General features: G+C 38.4%; 1 protein-coding gene across 1 annotated transcript in view; it reads right to left on the reverse strand.

The window, feature by feature from the left end:
• Positions 1-16,510, reverse strand: part of LOC102240135 (transmembrane protease serine 11D-like) — a 50,708-nt gene that overhangs the window by 9,263 nt on the left and 24,935 nt on the right. The window contains exons 6-8 of the mRNA XM_014541789.1: positions 8,564-8,602; positions 4,548-4,719; positions 2,548-2,807 (exon numbers count right to left, since the gene is read on the reverse strand). Coding sequence (XP_014397275.1) covers positions 2,548-2,807; positions 4,548-4,719; positions 8,564-8,602 — 471 coding nt within the window. The remainder of the gene's footprint in view (positions 1-2,547; positions 2,808-4,547; positions 4,720-8,563; positions 8,603-16,510) is intronic.

The following is a 16,510-nucleotide window of genomic DNA, read 5'->3' on the forward strand; positions in this document are numbered from 1 at the left end:
ATCGCCCTGATTAGCCAATGGGAAGCGTAGTGAAGGTACGGTCAATTACCATGTTTGTCTATTATTAGATAGGATATGTATACCCTATAAAACAAAATGAAAAATTCATATTCCAGAACATACATTTTATGATCTTTTAAAAGATTTTCTGCTGTTACCATAATTCTGAATCTTAGAAATAATTTTAGGTTCATTTTCTTCTGCTTTCAAATGCATTTATGAATATAACTAGCCACTAAATATTTACATTATAAGGGTCATCAGGATGCACATGTTTAAATGGTCTTTGCTCAGGTATTACCTTATCACAGAGGGCTACTCATTTCACTCCATCAGAATTGCCCAGTCCTCTGTAGTCCTTATTTTTTCTATGGTCCTCACCTGCACAAAACATGCTGTGTAATGTACTTATTGATTATATTTTATGATTATTATCTATTTTTCTTTGCTAAGAATGTAAGCTTTATGAGGACAAGAATATTTGTTTATTTAATTTATTAATATCTCCAATCCACTTGAAACAAAGCTGATAATGAATATAAATGTTTTTTGAATGAATTAATTAATGAATGAATGAAATGGAGGAAAATGAATTACTTATTCAAGTAATATATTTCTATAAAAACTGCCATTGTTAAGGGAAATTATAGTAAACTAGAGGCCCAGTGCACAAAAATTTGTGCACTGGGGGGGGAGTCCCTCAGCCTGGCCTGTGCCCTCTCACAGTTTGGGACCCCTCGGGGGATGTCCACCTACTGGCTTAGGCCTGCTCCCTGGGGGATTGGCCCTAAGCTGGCAATCAGACATCCCTCTGGCAGCCTGGGAGCCCTCGGGGGATATCCACTTGCCAGCGGGGAGCAGGCCTAAGCTGCAGTCAGACATCCTTAGCGCTGCTGAGGAGGCAGGAGAGGCTCCCACCACCACTGCTGTACTGGCAGCTGTCAGCCTGGCTTGTGGCTGAGCAGAGCTCCCCCAGTGGGAGTGCACTGACCACCAGGGGGCAGCTCCTGCATTGAGCATCTGCCCCTTGGTGGTCAGTGTGTATTATAGTGACCAGTCATTCCCAGTCATTCCCAGTCATTCTGCTGTTAGGGTCAATTTGCATATTACCCATTTATTATATAGGATAGAGGCCTAGTGCATGGGTGGGGGCCAGCTGGTTTGCCCTGAAGGGTGTCCCGGATCAGGGTGGGGGTCCAGCTGGGGTGCTTGACCAGCCTGGGTGAGGGGCTGAGGGCCGTTTTCAGACTGGCCACACCCCCTTCAGGGTGGGGGTCCCCACTGGAGTGCCTGGCCAGCCTGGGTGAGGGGCTGAGTGCCGTTTTCAGGCTGGCCACACCCCCTTCAGGGTGGGGGGTCCTGCTGGGGTGCCTGGTTATCCTGGGTGAGGTGCTGATGGCAGTTTGCAGGCTGGCCAAGCCCCCCAGTAGGGACCCTCACCCCATGAGAGTGGGGCCAGCCTGGGTGAGAGGCTTATGGCTGTTTGCAGGTTGGCCACAGCCCCTTCAGGGTGGGGGTCCTGCTGGGGTGCCTGGCCATCCTGGGTGAGGGGCTGATGGCTGTTTGCAGGATGGCCACAACCCCTTCAGGGTGGGGGTCCCCACTAGGGTGCCTGGCCAGCCTGGGTGAGGGGCTGAGGGCCGTTTTCAGGCTGGCCACACCCCCTTCAGGGTGGGGGGTCCTGCTGGGGTGCCTGGTTATCCTGGGTGAGGTGCTGATGGCAGTTTGCAGGCTGGCCAAGCCCCCCAGTAGGGACCCTCACCCCATGAGAGTGGGGCCAGCCTGGGTGAGAGGCTTATGGCTGTTTGCAGGTTGGCCACAGCCCCTTCAGGGTGGGGGTCCTGCTGGGGTGCCTGGCCATCCTGGGTGAGGGGCTGATGGCTGTTTGCAGGATGGCCACAACCCCTTCAGGGTGGGGGTCCCCACTAGGGTGCCTGGCCAGCCTGGGTGAGGGGCTGAGGGCCGTTTTCAGGCTGGCCACACCCCCTTCAGGGTGGGGGGTCCTGCTGGGGTGCCTGGTCAGCCTGGGTGAGGTGCTGATGGCTGTTTGCAGGCTGGCTACAGCCCCCAGCCACCCAAGCTCCCAGTGGAGGCTGGCTGGAAGCAGGTATCTGGGATTTATTTATCTTCTATAATTGAAACTTTGTTGCCTTGACCAGAGGCCACAGCCAGCCAGGGCAGGAGGGAAGCTTGGCTTCCTCCATTGCCTGGGCAATCAAGCTTCCTGCTTGCTCCAGCTCTGTGGCTGCCAGCCGCCATCTTGGTTGGGTTAATTTGCATATAGTCACTCTGATTGGCTGGTGGGTGTGTCTTGGGGGCGTAGAGGAGGTGCGTTCAATTTGCATGTTTCTCTTTTATTAGATTAGATAGCTCTATGAAACTGTAGTTTTGTATGAAAGTTGTTGAGGATAATTTTCAATCTATTGCACATTATTCTTTCTAAAATGATGCAGAGAAAGTCTTTCTTAGGTTTAGTTTGTTTTAGGGAGTATTGTTTTTTAATTCCTAAAAATAAAGTCATGTAATGGAGGAGGGTTAGAAACTCACCATCAGTCTTTGATGTTCCCCATCCAGTGACCACCACATCTGAATTGGGTGGGAATGTATAATTAGCTTCTGGAAGACATACTCTTCGAATGTTGCTTGTATATAATATTGGTGAAGAAAGATTCACGACAGCAATGTCATTCTCGTGTGCAGGGTAATGGTAGTCCTCATGAATTATAATATTCTTGATTTTTCGTTGTGCTTGTGGGTCACTTAAAAGAAGCCCAAAACTAACATTCCATTTTTGGGGATCATTGTTCCTAAAGGAAATAAATTTATTTATTAATATTGTATGCTTCTGAAAATAATTAGATATATTTTGAATTTCTATAGTACATATAAGCATACAAAAATAAAGCTATATGTATGAGAAAAATTAAAAAATAACAAGATGGTTAGATTCTGAATAACTGAATAAGGTATATTTTAAAAGATAACCCATAAAAACTACATTTTATTCTTGTTCTTTTCCAGAAAAGACTCAAGAGTGATTTAAATAGATTACTATGACAACACATGGTAAAAAGATTAAATAAAAAGTGGGCAAGCCTATGGGACAGAGTAAACATAGAAATTAAGGAAGTATCTAAATCCTCTTATATAATCATCCTATATAATAAAAGCCTAATATGCTATGTGTCTGACCATTCATTCAACTGTTCAACTGGTCTCTATGACACACACTGACCACCACGGGGTAGACACTCAGACTGGTAGATTAGCTTGCTGCTGGGGTCTGGCTGATTGGATTGGGTAGACAGGCCTCCCCCGCCTGATTGTGCCCCGGTGGGGTCCCTTGGCCTGGCCTGTGCCCTCTCACAATCCAAGACACCTCAGGGGATGTTGGAGAGCCAGTTTTGGCCCGTTCCCTCAGGCCAGGCGGAGGGACCTCACTGGTACACAAATCTGTGCACTGGGCCTCTAGTTATAACTATAAATAGGAAGATATTTTATGTGCTAATCAACCAAGATACCATTGCTTGTATTTTTTATATATTTCTTTATTGATTTTAGAGAGAAAGGCAGAAGGAGAGAGAGAGAAACATCAATGAAGAGAGAGAATCATTGATCGGCTGCTTCCTGCACACCACCTACTGGAGATGAGAGCCCACAACTCAGCCATGTGCTCTTGGCTGGAATTGAATCTAGGACCCTTCAGTCGGCAGGTGGACGCTCTATCCACTGAGCCAAACTGGCTAGGGCATGGTACCATTACTTGTTAATTAAGAGTTTGTATATTAAGCATTGAAAATTAGAACTCTGGGACATTTTTAAGCTCTCAAGTTTGAGAGGAATTTTTGTTTAAAAAGAAAATATATAAATGCTCTATAAAGCCAATAGAAATTATTGAAATGAACCATCAAACAAAGAGGTAAAAAAGCTTTTAGAAAAAAAAAGGCAAACTTCGGTGTAATAATATATCCTTTAAAGAAATAATCATTTCAAATAGGGCTATAATATATATGGGAGGATACAGCATGAATTCAAATACCTATTAAGTAAGACCAAATGTAATAATGATGAGAAATAGAAGACTTATGTTCAATTTGGGATTTAGAGTTTCTTTATAAAATTAAATTAAGTGAATCTAGCTTAGTGATTTGCAACTGAGGGCTATTTTATCCTCCAGGACACATTTGGTATTATCTGGAGACATTTTTGCTTGTCAATCCTGAGGGAATGCTATTGGCATTTGGTAGGTAGAGGACAGGAATGCTGCTAAATATCTTTGAAATCACAGGTAGCCCCCCTCCCCAAATAACAACAACAAGGACACACATAAAGAATTTTTTTTGACTTAAAATGTCCATAAGTCACTGCTGACAAATCTGCATTAGCCTGAATATATCTATTTTTAAATTAATAATTCAATAAGTAATTTTAAGACTGTACAATATTAAACAGTGGGAGGTGCTGTGTATGGCCATATTCTTGAAAGATATGTATCAAACTTTTAGGTACTTGAGTGCTTTGAAGCCTTTATGTGGTCCAGAGCTTACCTTATGAAACAGTGAGCAGCAGTGACAAGCCAATAGTTACTAATCAGAGTGGCTCCACATCGGTGGACACTGTTCTGTTGAAGGCTAGCTTGCCAGGGCCATTCCCCTTCCTCGGCATCTGTGCCCCCTGCTATTCTGTTGCCAGAGAAAGTTATTGTTCGCAGTCCACAACCTGCTCAAAATAGAGCTCATTAGCGTATAATGATATTCATATTGCTTATGCATACATTGCTCTAGTAAACAAATCCCCCATAATACATTTCACTGTTAACTATGAATTAAGGAAAAACTCAACAGACAGTCTTGGAAAAGTTAGGACTAACTTACTACTGACATGAGATTTCCTGAGCATTCAAAATAAATTGACATCTTCCTTCCCCAACCTCATCACTCACATACACTTTCTCTGTGTCTGTGTGGCCTTGCCTGTTGTAAGGGCTAAGTGAAATTAATATTTGAAATTGGAAGATAATAATTGTATAACCAGCTATGAAGTTGCATAGGGAAATGTGTGCCTTTTAATTTCATGAGCAGTTGTTTAGAGTAATGATTGCTATGAAACATTCATAGTAAAGAGTGAATGAATGTGAATATGAATGAGATATTTATGAGAGAAAGAGTAGACAAAAAAGTGTTCATACTCAAGTTACAATACATAATATCTGGATAAAAGGAATAACACATGAGGATATTCTCAAAATTATATGCTTCTCTGAATCAAGACCACTTTCATGTCAATTTAGCTTCAGATAAACTGCTAGACTCTTTAAAAAAAATTTATGATTTATTAATATAACTTTATTTTTATTGTTGACATTTTTACAGATATCCCCATTCCTCCACCTTTGCTAGCCCTTATCCATCCCCAATTCCTTTTTCCTCTGGTCATCACCACACTGTTGTCTGAGTGTATGGGTTATGCATATATGTTATTTGGCTACTCCCTTCATCTTCTTTCATCTAGTCCCCTCCATTCCCCTCTGACAGCTGTCAGTATGTTCCATGTATCTATGCCTCTGCTTCTATTTTGTTTGTCAGTTTTATTTTGTTCATTAGATCCTACATATAAGTGAGATCATATAGTATTTGTCTTTCTCTGACTGGCTTATTTCCTTAGCATAGATTCTTAAGTCTTTAAAGCAAATCTGCAATAATAGAACGACTTCACTGTTATTTTATCTGTCTGACTCTCTTTCTCTGATTCTTTTGACTATCTCATGTTACTCCAAATGAAGCACCGAGCTTATACCTTAACAGTTTATGGTATCTTTTAAATATTGTCAGTCTTACTAATAAATATTTTTTAGAGGGCAGAAACTGTATCTTTAAAAAAATGTATCTCCATAAGCTATCCCAGAGAATCTACTATATACAAGGTACTCAAGAAATGTTTGTAGAAATGTAGTCTGTCTAGTCTACTAATTCATGAGACATCTTGGAATAAACATGATATTTGACTGCAAAACCCTTTTCTGTAATGTGTAATGTTCCTAAGCATTTAGAGAGTGCCAAAAACTTGCCATAATCAACACTGTGGGCATAGATTAAAGTAGTGGCGCTTGATCAGGGACAGTTTGCACACCACCCTCCATCCCCAGGAGAAATTTGGCAATATCTGGCTGGAGACATTTTTGGTTGTAATAATTGGGGGTGGGGGTATTGGTATCTAGTGGGTAGAGGTCAGGAATGTTGCTAAAATTTTATGATATACAGGACTGTCCCTGAAACAAAGAATTATCTGGCCCATAATGTCAATAGTGTTAAAGTTGATAAACTCTGAGTTAGAGAAAGGAGTTTATGTCAAGAATGAGATTTAAATTAATCGGAAAGGTTAGATGGTCAATTGCTTTACAGGGATGTTGTTAATTATACGTGACAAGATGTGTCATGAGATATTTTTTCCTGAGGGTGGAAAGGAATGAGAAGCACAGGGGAGGGACACGTAGACCTTTTAAAAGGCCTTCACTAGTCCTCTAAAGTCCTCAAGTATGTATATTGCTTCCGATTCCAGATTGTTCTGTTTGATACAACCCAAACTTCATTTGTTAAGGCATCCTCTTCATAAAAACCACTTAGCTGAAACAGAGCCTTTGTGATTGCTATTTTTGATGGGAGAGCTCCCACATTGACTCATTGAATGTAACTCCCTTGCCTTTTCCTCTTTCTTTCTACTCCTTAATCATGGTCCCTACAGAGGATAAAACAAACAATCCAGAACCCAAAGGTATAATGGTTCTTCCCTATCCTCCCTTCTGTTTGGACAACTCCTAAAGGAAATCAGCTTTTATTCAACTTCCTTGAGAGGAATATAAAAACAAAGATGCTTCTCTGTGAGCTAGGGGAAACTCCCCTGGGTGACTCTAACTTCCCTGTTTCTGCTCTTACTCAGCATTTTAATCTCATTCATAATTATTCATAAACTGCCATTCTGAGCTCTCTGTTAAGCTTTCAGCTGCTACCTCTTCAGTATTACCTTGCTATTACCTTGCTGAGATCTTACAGGGCACCTTGCTTTTGTTGTGTTAAAAGAGGTCAGAAGGTAAATTTCAAAGATTTTAGAATATAATGGTTCTCTGGCTACTTTCAGAAACATCACCTATTGCTGCGCTTTAAAGACTTTATATCATGTTTCAAAACTTTATTTTTTCTTTAACCTTGTTTGGTTTTGCTTGCCAACCTCTTCTTTCTCCCCTTTTATCTAAGGTACAATCAAAATCTCAGAGAGGCCAAGTCAAATTCAGATTACTGATCTAGCTGGCTGTTTAGTGTTCTAGCTGGGGAATGAATAAATTTGCAGATCTCTTTTTTACCACTGCTTTTATTTGCGTCTTGACTACCTCTCCTCTACTAACCTGACAAATTCCTAGTTGTAGATTTTGATCACATCAGTACTAAAGTTTTAATTGGAATAAGTGATTTAAGATGTCTTATTAAGTTGCTTGAGGATTGTCCAGCCAAAATATATCAGAGAGAAAAGTAATACAGCTTTGTGTTGAACTTTTGCCCAGGTTGCTCAGAAATAATTATGCTGTGATTGAAGGATAATAAGAGCCACCAGGGTCAGTGTCACCTGTCTCTGGGGGGAGATTCCTCTAATCCAGCTACCCCAATTGGTCTCACTCCCCAGATAGGAGCAGTATTTCTGCTGACAGCCAGGTTGTAGCAACCAGAGATCACCTTTATCAGAGCAGCTATTAGGAGATGGGAGCAGAAAGCCTTGGCCAGCACGTAAGGCACTCTACTTGTTAGCACACTAAGCTTGGCTTGTAGGGTCAGAATTCCATAGTGAGTTCCTAAACCTGAATTTTTCATAGGCAGAGTAGAAAATCTAACAGCTGACATCTATTAAGTGCTTATTATGAGCTATGTACTCTCTTTTTAAAAGTATAAATTAGATATTTTTATTTAAAAAAAGTATATTTTCAAAACAATATAATTTAGGGAAAGAGAGTAGCATTGTTTTACATTTTGAAAGTCTGTCTTAATAAAAGATGGCTGAATTTCTTATATCTGCTTCTTGTTTCAATCTACTGTTATATATTGTTTTGGTTAAACTATATGAAGAAAATCTGGTTTCACACAGATATGCAGTTGGAAAATGGAGGAGTATTTTAATTCTTGTAAGTACTTTACTTGTGCTACATTCTTTTTTCTTTACAACAACTTGGAACTAAAGGCTTCAAGGTTAAATAATCTATATAAATTTATACAGTGGTAAGTAGCAGATCTGGGTCTCAAAACTGATAGGTAATACTGAAGAGGTAGCTGGTTTTAGATTTTAAGTGCTTAATTAACCCTAGATCCCCTGTGCCATTATGGCACGTGGTAGTGTTCCTCATTTTAAATCCATGATATCAGTTATTTTAGGGCCAACTTCAGTCACCTTCACACAAGTTTCTAAAAGCAGGCTTCCCATTACACCTTTATGGATACCACACTGACTCTCCAGTGGAAGTCTTTTTGCCATCCAAGAAATTAAGATTCACAAGAAAATAAGTATTTGTTGATGAACTTACAGGTATTAAGAAGATTTTCTGCTGTCGACATTTCTATGTCTAAAAGTCAAGGGAAAAGAAAATGGAAATATTTATATTTATAAACATATTATTTTGATAGTAATTAATATTAAATACTTTTCTGTGGGGAATAGATTTTTATGTAGGCATAATTATTTATTCAATCTTCATTATATAATTTCTGTGTTTATAGATTAGCATAAAGAACAAAATCTTAGTACTCATTTTTCTGTCTAAAATTTCTCAAGTTTTCTAAAATAACTAATTTTGTGAGTTTGATATTTTTAAAATTAATACTCTTTGTGTAATGTTTCAATTATTCAGAACATTTAATTAAATATGATATTTGTTTTCCATTCATTTTGGATAACAATTTTTATTTTTACTTTAGTAATAAGGCAGACTTTAACAACGTCTAATCATTTCTAGCAACTAGGGAACATTACAGGATGAGATTTACTGCAGAAAATTCTGAAAAATTGTCTGCAAAATTCCACATCCCTGCAAAATTGTAAACCTGTTTGATTTATAAGGGAGATGTGCAAGGAGAGGGTGAACAACTGAATCATGATAATGTGCACATTCCAGATGCTGAAAACTGTAAGTCAACTAGACATTTCTCTTTAAGTGTTTCTCTTCCCAAAAGAATCTCTAGCCTGACTGATAATGGCTCAGTGGTTGAGTGTCAACCTATGAACCAGGATGTCACGATTCCATTCCTAATCAGGGCACACTGGGTTTTGGGCTCAATTCCCAGTGGGGGCGGGGGGCATGCAGGAGGCAGCCAATCAATAATTCTCTCTCATCGTTGATGTTTCTATCTCTCCCTCCCTTTCCCTTCCTCTCTGAAATCAATAAAAAAAAAACCCACCCAGCTCTAGTTGCTCTATAAATTAAATACTATAAGTGTCAATGTAGGTTCATTTTATTATGATCTTGGGTTTCTATAAATCCAGGAGGGAGTATCCAGTTCCATATACCAATTATAGTTACACACTCTTACATTAGGTTACACAACAAACCAGGGAGACAAAAGAATCCTTTACCAGAGAGTCAACCTGTCTGGACAAAAAGTCAGGAGCAATTTGTCAGTCAGATGGACTATGAGTAGACATGCACCACACCTACTAAACCAGGAAGGTAGCATATTTCCATCTAATCCTTCATAACTGCCTTCCAGAAGCCAAGTTTTGTTCAGCATGGTACCTTTAGAGTTTAATTTTGAGCTTTTTGTGGTTGGTAAAATATATCAAACCACATTAAGATTTTGGGAAATAAAATCATTTAACTTGACTAAAAAATTTTAATTCCTATAATTTAAGAACAAATTATTTAGGAACCCTTCTATGATTGCAGAACTTTCTTCTTTCTTTGAGGATTTCTTTATTGATGCATGACTTGCTAAAGGAAAGAAATGTTTCTGACTTATAACTTACTTTTAGTAGTTGTATTATCCCAGAACCTAATAGAATAACTATCACTTGGATTGGTGGAAGACAGACATGTACAATGAATGGGGAAATGACATTAACTGTCACTCCTTTGGTCTGAGTCACTGTGTTTCCTTCCTTTTAAGTCCCTTGGCATACACTCAAAGGCTGGAACTCCTCTGGATTTACCTCTGAATCAAGGAGTCAACGCTGTAACCCAAGATACTCTGTTTATAGAGCATAAAGAAAGTGACCCCCCCCCAATAACACTGCTCCTGCTAGAAATGAGATTCCATTAATGGATAAGACAAAGCAGTTTTAAAAAACAGCCCAGCCAATGTGCATTGTCTTCTTCCATGGACCAGGAATCAAAGAATAGACAAGGCCCCTGCCCTCAATGAACCTGGAGTGCAGTGGAAGAGATATATAACTAAGTAGACAATTTGATATTATGTGATAAGTGTTATGGCAGAGAACATTAATGCACCAAGAAAAGTCACTTAGCATAGAGGGGTGATAGGGGAATGGGAACAGCTGATGACAAATTTAATCAGGAAATTACTTTTACTTTAAAAAAAAAGCTACTCTAGAGCATTAATATGACTGGTCTGCATTAGAAGGCAAAGGAATAGAGTTTGGACCTGGATTGTGGTTGATAAAATCTGAATCCTTCATTCACTGCAGGCTTTGATTAGTCACCTGGCTACATATTTAAGAATAAATAGTTTTCTTTAAGCTTCTAATTAGATTGAATCTATAGTTAGATATTAAATATCATATATCATTCCTCAGAGTGATGTAAATATTTCAATATGTTCATCATTTTAACTTTGAAGATTAAAAAAATCTAAAAGATTTTAACATTTAATCAATTAAACTTTTATGTTGGCTAAACTTAAATAACCAGTTGTATATGCAGGTAGTATATTTTAAGGTAGAACTGTGCTTCAATTTTTTGTTGTTGTTTGTTTTTACCTTTATGCAATTTTAAGAGACATGAAAAATCGAAATATTTCTTTTTATTTGGTAATATATATGCTTTTCTTATGACTTAGCCATAATTGATCTTAAGCTTTGGCAGCAGTAGAAAAGACTACTGCAATGAAGAGAGGACAGACACGTACTGAGGAGTATATTTAGACAGCTCTTTGATGTAGTGAGCAGTGGACAATGTAAGTGATAACCTGTCTTAAGCTTTTGAAATGCTATCCTTATGTTTCTAAGGGGCCCTTTTGAGAATACACATTGGACAGGAAGTTAATATTTAGGATTAGCACTTTCAGTTCGGGAAGTTTCTAGCTTGGCACTCCTGGGTACGTTGTGAATGTCTGCATTTTGATGGCACAGATCTGGTGTTACATTCAACAAAGAATACTTTGTGATTCTTTTTAGTTCATGCTCATTGCTTTTCTTAAGACCCATCTTAAGCGGTAGCTTCTCCAAAAAGTTTTCCTTCTTATCCCCCTTTTCTCAGTAAATACCCTAGCTTCATGTTCCCTTACCAATTTGCATTTAATAGTTTTTGATGCAAAATAATCATCACCAGGTAATAGTCAGTTGTTTATTCTGAAAAATTAAAATTTTTTTGGAACTTATTTCAAGATGTTTTATTTTAAACATATCTTTTCTATAGAAAATATTAAGAAAATATTTTTTTTTTCTGGGAACTATACTGATTTAAAAAACTGCATAAAAATAAAAATATTTAGGCAATGGTTAATAGACCCAATCTCAACTATAACAAAATTTATAGACTTATTTTATGCAATACTTGTGAGTAAATTCATGACAATTACATGGTTTTTGAAGTTGCACAAGTAAGCTGTCATTAACCACAAACCACAGCTATTCCTTTCTTACTCAGAACACAAAGAATTCTTTTGTGTTTCTTCAGAAATTTTTCCATAATAGACACAATGTAGAGGGTGCAAAGAATAAAAAATCTGTTTTGGAAGAAATGTCTAAATTCTTTAAGTTTAAATTTCTATCTGGCCTGAGTTGGCAGACTTGGTAAAAATTTTTATTTCTTTTTAAGACCGAGCTATTAATATTGTGAATGCCTTTTCTGTCCTTATTGACTTTTATGAGCCTTAATAGAAGCTCTTGGGTGTGTACATTATCAGAAAAATAAATCGCTTTAAGGGGAAAAATTAAAATTGGCATTTATTACATGATACTATTTAACATGTATTGCATTAAGAGAATCAGGAAAGAAATAATCATATAAAAGAAGAAACAGTGTTTTTTCCTAATAGCTTTAGTACCTTCACAATCTTATCTAAAGTGTTGATGAGTGCCAAAAGATTTCAGGCTGCTGAAATGGAAGATGAAATATCATTGTTATACTTTATTAGGAGTAACTCCATAATGCTATATTTCAGAATCATCGAAAGATTTCCAAATTTCTCAAAGCCATTTAAAAAAACCCCACTCTGTGATTCATTTAAATAATATTTGTTAGGACAGTAAGCAGAGATCTAGGAACATGAGAGATAAGGAGCCAAACCCATCAGGACATCAAAGATCTAATCCCAAAATTTTGTGTGTATATGTTTTTTGTAATGCGATTAAAAATTTCAACAATTAATATGAGATAGTAGATTCAGATGCAGTTGAAATAAATAATTTTTATGTACCCTTTACCTAATTTTCCCCAAAGGTAATGTCTTGCAAAGATGTTGTAGAGGTATTATCCTCAAAACTATAGTAGAGTATCATAATCAGAATATTAACACTGATGCTGTAAAATACAGAACATTTCCATCTCCACAAGGATCTGTCAAGTTGCCCTTCTATAGCCACATCTGCTTCCTCCCATCCTTTATCACTGACAACCACTAATCTGTTCTCCCATTCTATAATTTTTTATTTATTTTAAGCATGTCATATGTTCATATAAATAAAATAATTTAGTATGTAACTTTCTAGACTGGCTTCTTCACTCAGTGTAGCTTTCTAGAGATTCATCTACGTTCTTTTTATTACTCACTTCACTAATTCAAATGCAAATGTTTTCTGGAAACATCCTCATGTACACACCCAGCATCCTGTGGCCCAGTCAAATTGATACATAAAATTAACCATCACACAGATGTATCTGAACCTCAGAAGGATGATGCTGAATATCAATCAGGACATAGTATTTGGAATCCAGGCATTCAATCCCATGAGTACAAGACCCCAAGGATTTTGTGGGGGGTGGCAAGAGCTAGCTAGCCTACCTATTAAAACTTTAGCCCTGAAGGCTAAGTTTCTGAGAACTTCAGTTTTAGCAAAAAAATGCAAATGCACAAACACAAATAGATAAAATAAAGATAGCTGTACAAAACTATCTATAATGGAGATCAAGATTGGGAATTCAGTCAAGAAGAGTCAAGAAGTGTCAAGAAGCCCAGCCCAGTCCAGTCAGTGTGTCTCAGTGGTTGAGTGTCAACCCATGAACCAGGAAGTCATGGTTCAATTCCTGGTCAGGGCACATGCCCAGGTTTCAGGCTCAATCCCCAGAAGGGGGCATGCAAGAGGGAGCCAATCAATAATTCTCTCTCATTGATGTTTCTATCCTCCTTCTCCTTTCCTCTCTTGAAAATCAATAAAAATACACACATATGTATTTTAAAAGAAGTGTCAAGGAATGGATATGATGCAGAAAGCAGATGACAGAAGTTCAGGACTCATCCTAGGTATACTGGGTTTAAATTGGTAAGATCAAATTAGAACTTCACTGAATAAAATCTGTTGGTGTCTGGTCTATTAATAGCCTGTCTATTTTGGTTGGAGTCTCAGACTTTTTGTGTGTTTAGAACTTAGTCACTACAGATGAATCTAAGTAGCTCAGGCAATTAACTGCATTGGCCTACTATGTAGAATGTTTTAGTATTAGTAATTTAAAATTAATGCCTGACTATTAAAATTACTATTATAAAATTATAATGGTTTTTCCTCTCATGTAGGTTAAAAAATTAAAACGATTAGTAGGAAAGACCATTCTTAGTTCACAGATATTTTTGTGGATATGTATCATGTACCCTATTGATAGTGACTATCTATTAATATTAAATTCTCTTAAAGTATCTGCACAGTGTCTAAAACTAGTTGTATGGTACAATATTTTATAATTCAAACTCAAACTCATGATTGTATTTGAAAAATACTGAAATAAATATTATCTATAATTATAAAAGAGTAATATGATAATTAGACTGAACAGCCAAATGACCTTCTGGATGTCCTTCCAGATGTCCTTCTGGACATCCTTCCAGACAAAACCACAGCGGCGGGGGCCAATGCAGAGGTGGTTAGGGGTGATCAAGTAGGCAGATGAGCAGTTAGGGGTGATCAGGCAGGCAGTGGTTCGGGGTGATCAGGCAGGCAGGCAAGTGGTTAGGGGTGATGAGGCAATCAGGCAGACAAGTGGTTAGGGGTGATCATGTAGGCAGGCAGAGGGGTTAAGGGTGACCAGGCAGGCAGGCAAGCCAGTGGTTAGGAGCCAGCAGTCCCAGATTGCGAGAGGGATGTCCGACTGCTGGAAATCTCCTGAGGGGTCCCAGATTGCGAGAGGTTGCAGGCTGGGCTGAGGTACCACCCCCGCTCTGTGCACAAATTTCTGCATCGAGCCTCTAGTTTTAAATAAATTCCCAACTTATTGAAAGATATTTTAAAATTCCAACAGTAATAGTGGTCTACATTTCTAAGGAGAGTGGGCAACATTTTCTCTGAACTAAAGTCAAGAATCGGGAAATAAAAAAGGAGACAAATGTACTACTCTTTGTAATATTTTAAGCAATAAAAAAAAGTTAAAAAAAGAATCAGGAAATAAGAGTACCAAAGATGCCAAAAGATATATAAAAAAATCTACTTATATTATTAAATAAGAAAGCCCATCACATAATCCTTTAAAAGCTATTTGCTTTTATAATGTTTTCTATTTACTATAGAATATTTAGAATGAATTTAATTGAAGAAGATAGAAAGAGACAGAGAAAATAGAAGTGGCAGCAAGAACTCAGCTTGAGCGTGCAAACTGTGAAGCCTTATGCAGCAACCTGGGTGCCCTGTCCGTATGCGAACAGCCAAGCCTCATGAATCAACCCTGAGCGCCCTGTCCACGTGAAAACAGCCAAGCCTTACGCAGCAACCCTGGGAGCCAAGCCATACATAACAACCCTGGGAGCCAAGCCTTCGCAGCAACCCTGGGAGCCCCTTCTGCACGTGAAAAGCCAAGCCTTACAGAGCAACCCCAGATGCCACGAGTGCACTAGCCCACAAAAAACCTGATGCAGCAACCCTGGGTGCCACAACTAAGAATGAGCAGCTAAGCCCAATGCATCAACCCCGGTCCTGGTGACCGTACAACCTGCCACCAAGCCTGCCACTGTAGTCACAGGCCCAGTGCAACTCAACGCCTAGATCCTTCAGTGAGAGCAAAAATGAGGAGACAATGAAACAACATCCAAAGGAAAGAAAAGGAGGAATCACCAGAAAAGGAACTAAATAAAATGAAGGCATGCAATTTGTCAGAAAAAGAATTCAGAATAAGGGTCATACAGTTCATAAACCGGATGGATGAGACAATCAACAACTTACGTAAGAACACTTCACCACAAAGCTACAGAATATACATTCTTCTCAAGTGTACATGGGACATTTTTAAAGATAGACCACATATTGGGTCACAATCAAAGTCTCCAAATTCAAGAAGATTGAAATCATATCAAACATCTTCTCTGATCACAATGGCACAATATTAGAAATCAACTACAATAAAATGAAGCAACATATGTATAATAGGGATGCCAGAATTACAAAAAGAAGAGCAAGGGTTAGAAAACCTACTTGAAGAAATAATGTCAGGAAACTTCCCTGTTTTGGGGAAGAAGAAAGTTACACAAGCACAGAGAGTCCGAAACAAGATGAACCCAAAAAGACCCACACCAAGACACATCATAATTATGATGGCAAATGTTAATGACAAAGAGAGAATCTTAAAGGCTGCAAGAGAGAGGGAGAGAGTTACCTACAAGGGATCTCCCATTAGATTATCAAATGATTTCTCAACAGAAACACATCAGACTAGAAAGGAATGGAAGGAAGTATACAAAGTGATGCAGGCCAGGGAACTGAGTCCAAGCATACTCTATCCAGCAAGGCTATCATTCAAAAAAGAAGGGGAAATCAAAAAATTCACAGACCAAAAAAAAAAAAAGCTTAAGGAAGTTTATCACTACCAAGCCAGCAATGGAAAAAAATGCTAAAGGGACTGTTGTAAAAAGAAGAAATAAAAAGGGAAGAAGGAACATAGGCACAAAAAATAAAAATGGCTACAAACAAGTACCTATCAATAATAACCTTGAATGTAAATGGACTGAATGCACCAATCAAAAGATATCGAGTGGCTGAATGACCCATATATATGCTGTCTACAGGAGACCCACCTCAAAACAAGGGACACACACAGACTGAGAGTGAAGGGATGGAAAAATATCTTCCAGGCAAATGGAAATGAAAAAAAAGCTGGGGT

This window comes from Myotis brandtii, unplaced genomic scaffold (genome assembly GCF_000412655.1).
Source record: "Myotis brandtii unplaced genomic scaffold, ASM41265v1 scaffold28, whole genome shotgun sequence".
Classification (NCBI taxonomy): domain Eukaryota; kingdom Metazoa; phylum Chordata; class Mammalia; order Chiroptera; family Vespertilionidae; genus Myotis; species Myotis brandtii.